Below are 11437 nucleotides of genomic sequence, written 5' to 3'. Positions count from 1 at the left end.
TCATTGATTTTTTTAAGGATTTTTCGTGTCTCTATCTCCTTCAGTTCTGCTGTGATCTTAGTTATTTCTTGCCTTCTGCTAGCTTTTGAATGTGTTTGTTCTTGCTTCTCTAGTTCTTTTAATTGTGATGTTAGGGTGTCAATTTTATATCTTTCTTGCTTTCTCTTGTGGGCATTTAGTGCTATAAATTTCCCTCTACACACTTCTTTAAATGTGTCCCAGAGATTCTGGTATGTTGTATCTTTGTTCTCGTTGGTTTCAAAGAACATCTTTATTTCTAGCAGGACCATTTTTAGGACCATCTGATAGGATGAAAGACTCTTAAGGACCATTTTCCAGATAATGTCTGCTAAACTGTCATACGGAATACAAAACTCACTGCACATGCAGTTTGTTAATAACTCAATTCTTGTATTTGAGGTCATTGTTTACAGAAAAAAAGGAATTAAATATGAGCAACTAAAATTATACTTGTTTTAAACTGTTTGAGAAATGTCTTTGAGCACTCAGTCACTATCCTTTCTCCTTCATTTTCTGTACAAACATTTCCTTGGTGTCTACAAGGGCCACAAGCATCTGCTGCTGCACTTTCCACCCATTCCAATTCTTTGCAAAGAACAAGAGTCCCCTCTTCTCATAACGCAATGGGAAATGTGAGTGATGAAAGTGGATTTTTTTCCGTAATCATTTCTATAATGTAGGCCATCAAATGATCATTATATTTTATGATTCTGTAAAATCTGCTGAAATCAAAGCTATGTAATATACATTGCAGAGGGCTCTGCTAATCCTTGCCAACCACATTCGTGCCTGGACCGAGGAGGAAGGTCTGGTAACTGGAAACCTGACACTAAAGGAATTCTAAACACAGACTAAAAGCATCTCTGTGCACATAGCATGCGAGACTCAAGTATATTAGTTTGTGCTGATTTTTTTTTTTAAAGCTTTGCAGTATTTGTAGAAGAACCAGAGAAGAAAGCACTGATCCCAGCTCAGCCACTAAATAATCTATGTGTGGCGTGCTCAAGAATAGCATGGCTCTGCCAGATGTCGACTTTCTGCCAACGGGTACAGGCCCCTCTCTTAGACAGCTACAGGAGTTTTACATCATGTTACTTCCTGCCATTCAAACCCCAAATTTGGTCACAGTGAATTATTACCAAAAAAGGAAACCCATAAAGTCTACTTTGGAAGTTAAAAAATTAGCTTTGTTTTGGCTGCTAATCACACACATAGTATTTTACAGAAATTAAGAACAAGATTCTACCCTTTGGAAGCTTTTCTGTAAGTGAAAAACCCAATGCGTATGCCTAAGCTGGACATTCACACCTCTGCTCATAAATTCTTTATGGTTTTTATACTTTCTGCTGCATATCTTATTTCTTCACATGCTAAACTCACCCCCTTTCAAAACAAACTATCTTCCAGTTGCTGATGTGTCTCCAACTTAGTTGATTTTCCCCTCTGTGACTCTTCAACTTCATCTATCCTTCTACATCCTAAAAGAAGCTCATCAGATGAGATACTGCAGGCGTTCTTACACTCTGCCTTGAGACATGTAGAGGAAGCGTGCTCAGCTCTGTATTGCAAGAATCTGTCACTGATACTGGAAGACTGAGGACTACAAATGATTTCTTTTAATAAATTATAGCAGGCTCAAGTTTTCCCCTTCAATAATGTCACTCCCACTCATTTGAATTCCCTTGTTCTTTCCTGAATGGAAGGAAAGGGTGTTGAGTTACAGCAGGTGGCAGAGAAGTTTGCATAATTCTGGCTTCTGCCTCTCCTGGGTATGAGTAGCTTATATGAAAATCATCCATCACATCTACTCTCAGGGAGAAAAGCTTGGGAGGCACTGGGACAGAGGGAACAGGACACCAGCTTGACCTCGGATTTGGGTTCATCAGCCCTCAAAGCCCAGGTACCACACTTCAAACTGTGGCCATCACATCTGGGTTTGACATTGTCTCCCTAAGACCCTGTGTTTGAAACCCTGTGTACTGTACTCTCAAACACATAAAGATGTTCCTAGATTATTACATTTATGACAGGGACAAAGAAAATGTCTTTGCTGTACCATCATAAAAATGGTAGTTAACTGACCCTTGAATAAATACACTTAACCTGCACCTAGTAAGCCCAGTTTCCAGTTAATCTTGAGTCAAGATAGCTCTCAATTTCCTCAGCACCAGTTAGTCATGCTGAGCTCACTAGGAAGTCAAGGAGATTGAATCCCAGTCCAAGATTTATTGAGCATCTATTGTATTTCAAGTACTCTGTAGGGCAACAGAGATAAGACAGTATAATCTTGTTCTTGGCAAACAAAACAAATAAAATAACCTCTGCCCTGATAAAGTTTACAGCATTCTATGTTGGACCCAACCCAACCCTTTATTCAGCCCAGCATCCCTTCTACTTCCCTCTTCAGAAATTAGAGATCAGTCTCACCTCCACCACTATCGATCCCTGGCTCCCAAAGAAAGCCCACTTTCTCCTCTTATTCTGCTACCTTCCTCCAGCCCCTACCCACATTGAAACTTTTATAGTTACTGTATGTGTGTGGGTTTTCTCTTTACTTTAAACTCTCTTGAACAAATTCAACATGCATTTGTAGAGCGCCTGTGATGTGCAAAGCCCTATGTTAAGCTCAAAGGGAGATCATTAGATATGTAAGACTCAGTTCCTTCCTTCAAGATGCTTGTACTCCGTGCAGTATACAACCAGCCACAAGGCAGGGTGAAAGACAGATGAGGTGAGAATGAGCAGCTGTGGTGAGAACAGAGGAGAGAGATTTTCTTTGCAATTGAGGGTGGTGGTGTAGACATGGGAGGATTCAAAATTGCTCATGCCCCTTCATCTGTTCCTGTAAGTACAGCCACCTCATTCCTAGCAAGAGGTTTGCCATTGATTTTGTCCTTCCAATATTGAGCCCTTTCCCTATACAGAATTGTTTTAGCAAATGTAGGAACATGTCTTTCATCCTTGCGTAAACTGAAGGTAGTCGGCACCCAGAGCTGGCTATCTGACCAGCTTAGCCTCTCATTTCCAGCCCCACTTTTGCTTAATGAAAAATAGTGACATACTGACATGGCAAAAAAGAAGAAATCCTTATGTAAACAAAGTGATGCTTATTGCTTCTTTACATGTAAACAACATATATCTTTGTCGTGTTCAGACTTAATGGTTAACTTTCTTTATTGGGTGCATCTATGTGATTGAAAACTGCATGCCTGAGATAGTTCCTATCAGTTTTCCAAGCAAAATCTGAATCCTTCTGGCCTCTAGAAAGGAGCCTAATCGAAATAAAATAAGCAATAATTTCAAAATATAGGTATTTTCATGACAGCCCCCTTTAAGAGTTATAAAGGATTGTTTATCTTTCCTTAAGTAAATATGGTTTCTGAGTAAAATTTTTAAATGTTTAAATTGAAAGTTTTTAAGGAAAAACAGTAACATATACAAATAAAACTCAAGAAGTCACATGAAAAATGAAAGGTCTTAAAGTACTGATACATTTGTTATGCAGATTCTTGTTTTAATCAGAATCTCCTAAGGAAGCTGCCCCTGGATTCCTCAGGGTTGGCTCAAAGCACACAATATCCGACACTGTGATAGGCATTGCTGGGGCCCCAGAATGGATTGGTTTTGGACTTTCCTACAAACACTAAGTTTCACACAAATAAAGAGACTATGAAAAGAGAAACTCACGATTAACAAAGTTAAAATTTTAGCTGCCTTTTCTTTCTCTAAGTTCTGTAGTTAATGAGGAGGGGCTTATTTTCCCTGTTTCAAAATTCTTGAGACAGAGTCTCTTTCTGTTGCCCAAGATGGAGTATAGTGGCACAATCTTGGCTCACTACAACCTCTGCCTACCAGGTTCAAGCGATTCTCCTGCCTCAGCCTCCTGAGTAGCTGGAATTACAGGCATGCACCACCATGCCCAGCTAATTTTTGTAATTTTAGTGGAGACGGGGGTTTCACCATGTTGCCCAGGCTGGTCTCGAACTCCTGACCTCAAGTGATCCACCCACCTTGGCCTCCTAAAGTGCTGGAATTACAGGCGTGAGCCACCGCCCCTGGCCAAAATTATTTTTTTAATAATTTAAAATAATACACACATAATACTCAGAAGAGCTTAGAAGTTGTTCTGGCAAAAGTCTGTAGGAAATTCTGTTATGAGCAAAAGGTTGTTATAAACAACAGCTACACACCATCCCCCAAAAGAAAGAAAAATTCTTCTAGCACTCTTTGAACCTTAAACAGTGTTTTGGTAGGCCAACTCATTGTTTTTCTTCTCTCTGAAAAATTAAAAACGCTAACTGTTATGATGAGTTCTACAGAAAAAGACAATTTCCATGACTTCATTTCTTGACAAAGAACAGCTACCTCACTTGCTTTCTGCCACATATAAGCAAACTCCCAGACATAAAGCCTCCCCTCAGAGGAAGCAACATGGGACCACAAAAGTGTCTCGAGGTCTGCCCTATCTGCCCACGGGAAGCCTCCCTCCTCACCGTGAGCGCTGGCCGCTGGGAGGAGCGAGGTGTGGGAGAAGAGATAGCGATTGTCCCACCATGTGCTCGCCGACTGCACTGTCGCAGCCTCTCAGGGTGGCTTCTGCCCCGTCACCACTTGATCTGGATTCTCTCTCCAAAAATTTAAAAAAACAAGGCGTGCCTGTCTTTTATAATACTCTGTTCTAAAAGAGAGAACTCTCCAGGGAGAGAACAGGACCCTAAAAGTCCAAGGCCTGGAATTCTTCCTTTCTCTCTCTCCATTTTAAACAGGAAGCATTCATGCTAAGAGAGTCCAGAGGGAGCGCTGGTTGTATGTTCATTTGAAGGCAAATAATGTTTGTGTGTTGCAAATGTCAGTGATTTATCCTAAGGGCTTAAAATGAGTGCAGAAAAACCACATGTTTCACTTCATGCAGAGAAATATCTTCAGTGGATTTTGAGAGAAAGCACAGGTTAAGAAATTTTTTAAGTGTATCAGATATCTCCAACATGAACCAAAAGGCAATAAAAATGAGCATGGTGAGGTTGGGGGGAGAGACTTAAAGAATTCTTATGATAAAAGATATACCAAAGGCTGGAAGTTTTCTAAATCAACAATGAAATTCTAAAGAAAAGGAAAGGTGAAATTCAGAGCCTTTGTTTCCCATGGCTAGAGTGACAGATTATCCATTTGTGCTCCATTTGTCATGGGCAATTTAAAATATAGCAAAGCAAACTGCACTGAATAACAGCAGCTGATGCTGTAATAACTTGTAAACAATTTAATTTTTTTATCTGAAAATTCTAAACCCCAAGCTCAAGGATCTATCTTTCATTATTATACATAGCCAAATTAAGACAAAAAAGTAGAGAGAGAATTCTATTGTTCACACTTATAGATTTGTTCACAAGCTGCTTTCTACATGCACCGAGCTGGGAGCTTGTCAAATCTTCATTGATTTGGGCACCTTACACAGCTGTTTTAACATCCAGCTCCACAGATGATGGGGTGATTCTGACCCTCATTGACAGTGCTTGATTAACCACAGACACTGTATTCTCACAGCCCTGTCGTTTCTTTCAAGTGTCCTAGCAGTGTGTCTGACATTGGGGAGCTTTTCCTTAATTATTATTGTTTTCTTTTCTTTTTAAAAAATTATAAAAGGGGGAGTGGTAAAAAAAAAATGGAAAGGATCTGGGGATGGTGGCAGTGGTGAATGTGCACAGAAGGTTTATGAGATTTTAAGAGCTGCAAACAGAACTCATCTGTTTAACCCCAGGCTAGATAAGATGCAGTCATCTGCACATTGTTTAGAGGCACACTGCTTCTGTTGTGGCAAATGGATCAGAAGATGCTTATTTTCTTTAGTAGAGAGATCCAGACGGGGCCACTTTCTGTTAGTGTCTGTTCTTACCCTGGATGTTTCTGTGTGCCTTACCCATTACAAGGTGCAACTTACAGCTGGTTTGGCATTTCCCTATTCTGCTACTGGCCTGGTGCTACTTCCTGGCTTTGTGATAGAACTGATTACTTTCTATCAAAACTTTAGGTGTGAGCTGGACACAGTGGCTCACGCCTGTAACCCCAGTACTTTGGGAGGCTGAGCCAGGCAGATCACCTAAGGTCAGGAGATTGAGACCAGCCTGGCTAACATAATGAAACCCATCTCTACACACACAAAAAAAAAAAATACAAAACTTAGCCAGGTATAGTGGTGGGCACCTGTAGTTCCAGCTACTCAGGAGGCTGAGGTGGGCGAGTTGCTTGAACCCGGGAGGCAGAGGTTGCAATGAGCTGAGATCGAACCACTGCACTCCAACCTGGGTGACAGAGTGTGAGACTCCCTCTCAAAAAAAAAAAAATTAAAAAAATAAAATTAAAAAATTCTAGGTGCTCTGGCTTGGGACTTTTTCTAAGGACTGTAGAGACTTTAGGGAGGGGAGGGACATATGAATCCACACCAAGATGTAACAGCAGCCAACCAGAGTTAGACCAAGATGACAGCCCATTTGAAAGAGCACCTCACAAATTTAGAAAAGCGAGTGCGGTCCATGGAAACTTTATGACTCCAAATAACCTGAGCATTTCTATCACCATCTCTAGGACAGACTTCAGCCCAGCCTGTCCTAGATATGGTGGTAGAAAAGGGCAGGGAACTAATGACCCCATCCTTAAGAGAGGCAAACTCACTGCCTTATTTAGGAAACTAGTTTGGTTACTATAATAAAGGCCAACAGAAAAGGGTATGAACAAGATAGAAGTATATTTTCCTCTTATGCACCAACCTGAATGGAAGCAGTCCTGATTGACATGGTGGCTCCATGGCAATGGGGACCCAGGCTCTCACCTTCTTATTGCTCTGCCTCCCACAGCACGTGGTTTTCACCTTGTGGCCTGAGATGGTTTTTCCGACGGCCAACAGGAAGGAGAGAAGGGAAGAAGGTCCCTTCTCTTCTTTTTAAGGGCATGCATCACTTCTTCTCCCATCCCATTGGCCAGACCTATTTGATGGCCATACCAAACTGCGCAGGAAGCTGAGGAACATGTTCTCCAGCCAGACAGCCAGCTTAGGAGCTGCTGACATGTGTCTCTTCTTCTCTTTCCAGGGGAGGACCCACAGATGCTGTAGACTATCTGCCAGCAGCACCTCGAGGGCTCTACAAGGAAAGGGAGCTTCCCTATTATCCAGGGGCTCATCCTATGCACCCTCCCAAAGGGAGCTATCCCCGCCCCACAGAGCTGAGGGTGGCAGATCTCCGGTATCCTCAGCACTACCCACCTCCACCTGCTCCCCAGCACAAAGGACCCTTTCGACAAGACGTCCCACCTTCCCCTCCCCAGCACCAAAGAATGCCAGCCTATCAGGAAACGGGCAGACCAGGGCCCCGCGGGGGCAGCCCAGACCAGTACCCTTACCGAACCCAGGATTCCCGGCAGAAGAACCCCATGACTGCAGCCGTATAGCCGAGTGCCACCGAGGCCAACCCAGCCCAGAAAGGAAGGTGTCTACACTACTTTTGCCCTTTCTAGACCTGAAGACCTCCTTGGTGTGAGGAATTCTCCACGGGACTGATTAGCGTTTTCTCACTGACGTTGTAACGCTTGACTGCTAATCAGAGGGGAAAAGAAGGGGAAGGGGATTGGGGAGGAAAAAAATCAGAGGGAAGATGAAAGATGGGGCTATAAAAACAAAACTACCTGCTAGTTGAAACATTTTCAGAGTTGTTCAAATTGGTGAGAGCGGCAGCGGAACCCACAAACAGCTAACAGTGGAGCTCTACTCTGGGGAGCCTCCCTGACTAGTTAACCTGCCTGATGTGCAGACACGTGGACACCCCGCGCCCCCCCAGCATGAGATTGGCGGTCCAGAGGCAGTCTCTGCCAGGCAGCATTACCCGCTCAGAGGTGGAGTCTCAGCCCCCTTATTGGAGCTGTGAAGTCTAAGGAGTGGCAGAGTAGACAGAGATAGGAGCATCTGAAGTGAGTATAGACTTTTTTTTACTGAGAAAAAAAAACAAGAGCAAACATGACTAGTGATCTGGAAATATTTTGTACCGAGAGAAAGACTGCATTTCTTTACTTGTAGAATTTCTCAGGTTCCCGATACCACTCATTTGATGTAAACATGTCATGTTTCCTAACTTTTGATACGAAAGTCAGTAAAATGCAGTATTAGTCCTGGGAGAACGTGCACAGCTGGTCAGAGCTTCCAGGAGTATCTTCCGAGGACCAAGGTGATCAGGTTAAGAGGGTTGAACATCCCACACCCCTCACCTTCCTGCCTCTCGCATTCCAGGCATGGAGATATCTAGTTTCAGAGTCAGCCCCAAATCTCCTGCCTAGAATTACTTTAACTGGGGTCTCTACTTTAAGGTTCCCACTTGAGGGCTAAAATGTAGTTAGGAAAACGAGGGCCACTGGGGAGGTCTCACAGGAGGCAGTGCCCTGGAAATGCCAAGTCCAGACTCAGTGCCAAGTGGTAACCATCTGCACTCGGGGACAGTGAGGAGCTGACTGTGGCCTCTGGAAACTAATGGCCAGCAGGTATTAGATGGAAGTGAATGAGAGAGAGAGAGAGAGAGTGTGTGTGTGTGTGTGTTTGAACACATATGATTGCCAGTATAGAGAATGAAAGATTAATAATGCTTTCTGGAGAGTTTGATGCAAAAGCGGAGGAAAATGGAGGGAAAGAGAGAAAAGGCATTAAGACTAAATCCACCTGCATTTGCTATATTTCATTAACTAAAGTCAGGTCAGGGCAGGGCCAAGGCCTCCAATTGGAAAAGGACAGTGTTATGGCTTTAAAAAGCTGAAACCCCACCCTCTCAGTTGAACCAACCTATCACAATGTTTTCTGAGCTTTGCAGTAATTTTCTATGAAAACTAAAACCTCTAAAACATACAACCTGGCCCAAATGAGAACACAAAGAAAAGATGTGGAAGACAGTGAAACCTGAGCATTGGTTTGAACTGGGCAGTGACGCTTGATATACTTTAAGCCTTTTCACATTCCTTCTTTATTCCCTCCCAAAAAAAAAAAGTCTTGAGTTTAATTTAGGTCTATTTTGGCTGAGATTAGCATACCTCTGATTCACAGGATTTAATAAGTTATAGTATTATTGAATACATAGGACATCCCTCTACCCCAGCCTACTCTTTAATTTAAAATAGAATTCTGTTACCAAGAAGGATGCAACTGCTAGTTTTAGACATAAATAGTGTTATATACTGGACTTTGCGATATTGTTTTCTTAACTACAGTTTACTATGGCCCTGCTGAAAACAGACTATCAAGTTTTTTGTCTCTGTTCTGTCATCTCTGTTAAGCCAGGCACCTTTAGATTGTTTGCAATTTGTTCAGAGTGGTTGAGGATCTCAGGCCCTGCTCACCTGAGGTGGAGAGCAGGGGAGCTACAGGTTTCCCTGCTGACCTGCTCAATGCTACCTTCCCCTCAAGCTAAATACACCTTAAAGAAGAAAATGATAACATGAGGGATGTGTAACTTGTTTTGAAGCACTAAAAACCAGCAGCTCTTCAGTATGTTCCATATTTTAACCAAACTACTGTAGACTACTAAACATAGCCAAGCCAGAACTTTCCTTCTGGATTAAGCCTAGGCCACTTGAGGGGCAGCCAGGCGTGATGGTGTCAGGTGAGAATCCTGTGTCTTGAAGGAGTGGCCTTTGCAGGAAGAGTGCCCATGTTTTCACCTGCGGTGTTGCCACCGGAGCGTGCGATACCTCCCGCACACAGGCTCAGGGTAACCTGCTCCAAAACTGGGTTTTGTGTTGTATACAAAGTCAATAAAATAGTTGCTAATCCTGAGTGGCAGCCAGTGATGTGAAGGTACTATTAAAGTGAACAAAAACTAGATTGCAACAGTTTTCTTTGCTTGCTTGAAGTATAACACACGCTCCATTTGATCCTGCCTGAAAGAAGCTAACATTGTATTTGTGACAGACAGAGGCTCCATCAAGCCAAGCAACAATTAACAGCTCAAATGTAAGATTTATAAATGCCTGTGTACTCACCCTTCAATTGTTACCACCCAGAGGTTACAGGACTCTTTCCCAGCATTTAGGGGAACAGGTTTTTAGAGTATTTAGAAGACCAGGCTATAATCAGTAATGTGCCTGGTAGCAGGAAATAGCTCCCAATTTATTTATGGCCTTGGGAAAACTCAATCTGGTGTCTCCATGTAGCTCAGAACACTAATAGCCCCCCTGGAAGAGCGTGGCGCATTGAGCCCCAAACCCAATCAACATCCATCCACTTGGCTGCCAATCTGACCGCTGGGTCATGAAGGCCGTGAAATGATGTTTGCCCTCAAGTCACTAGGTATTTTAAGAAGCCCTATTTTTCTCCCTTTTTGCAGGAGTAGAGATGAAAGAGGGCAGACCATTGAAAACTTTTAGATGCAGGAGAATTGAGACTTCCACAAGGGAGAGAAACAGCCTCCCCAGAATCCATTATGCCATCGGGCGGTGGCACTCACTCTTGCCATAGTGCCGTTTCCTCACAATATCAAATCAGCGGATGAAATACAAGCTCAGAAACAGGAACATTTTCTTAAATCATAACCTAATAGCCAACAAAAATTGAAAAAACAATTATTCTGAAGCTCATTATTCTTAGATCTGTAGGTATATATGTGCTGACCCCCACAGGATGGCACCAAGTAAAGATCTTAAGAGCATGGTAGGGGTTCTCAGACCGACTGTCACCCGTGGATCCTAATGGGGAAGAATGGAGGCTTCACTGTAGCTATAGTTTTCCACCAACTCAATCAAATTAAAACGTGACTCATTATCCCTTCCAAAGATTCATACAATTCTTGAACTAAAGTGATCTTCTGAAGAAAAGCCACCTCACAACGTTAGGAGGCTCATAAAGCTCATTTCTCTTTTCCCTGGCATGCAAAAATATCATGCCTATAAAGAGTAATTATTTGCCCAAACCTGTAACCACTGCATTCCTTTTCTTTGGAGGAACATTGTAGCATTTCAGGAGTGTAGAGAGATCTAAAGAGTTTGGTCTGAATGTGTGTCTGTACAACTCCCTTTGGCATCAAACTCTGAAACCTACAATGAATGGCCTTTAAATTGGGAGGACACCCTACTGCTTTCCGAGTCCATGAGCAACAGAAAGACTGGTCTTAGTGCAATTAGGCAGGAGGGATTTGGACTCAGAAACAGCCACAGGAGTATTTCTCAGCACTCCCAGTTCCTGCCGACTTAGCTGGAAATGATGCCACAGCAAGACCAGAAAGAGGAGTCTCCATAAGGTATCCCTACAAAGTCACTTTTCTGATAAAAAGGTGGGGGAAAAAAGTTAGATATCTAAAATAAGCCTAGAATCTCACACGCAGCTGTGACTTCTAAGTGAAACTCTTTCTCCCTCATGTCCTTAAATAGTCACAGAATCACACACAGCCTGACT

At 42.7% G+C, this 11437-nt stretch overlaps 1 protein-coding gene across 4 annotated transcripts in view; it reads left to right on the top strand.

Moving 5' to 3' along the window:
• Window positions 1-7461, top strand: part of PARD3B (par-3 family cell polarity regulator beta) — a 1095780-nt gene extending 1088319 nt beyond the window's left edge. For all 4 annotated transcript variants that reach the window (XM_011992473.1, XM_011992474.1, XM_011992475.1 and 1 more), the window contains one exon: window positions 7104-7461. In XM_011992473.1, the coding sequence (XP_011847863.1) occupies window positions 7104-7461 (358 nt within the window). The remainder of the gene's footprint in view (window positions 1-7103) is intronic.
• Window positions 7462-11437: the final 3976 nt, after the last annotated feature.

This window comes from Mandrillus leucophaeus, unplaced genomic scaffold (assembly GCF_000951045.1).
Source record: "Mandrillus leucophaeus isolate KB7577 unplaced genomic scaffold, Mleu.le_1.0 Scaffold411, whole genome shotgun sequence".
NCBI classification, from domain to species: domain Eukaryota; kingdom Metazoa; phylum Chordata; class Mammalia; order Primates; family Cercopithecidae; genus Mandrillus; species Mandrillus leucophaeus.
Note: the sequence above shows the minus strand (reverse complement) of the source record. Positions and strands in the feature narration are given on the sequence as shown.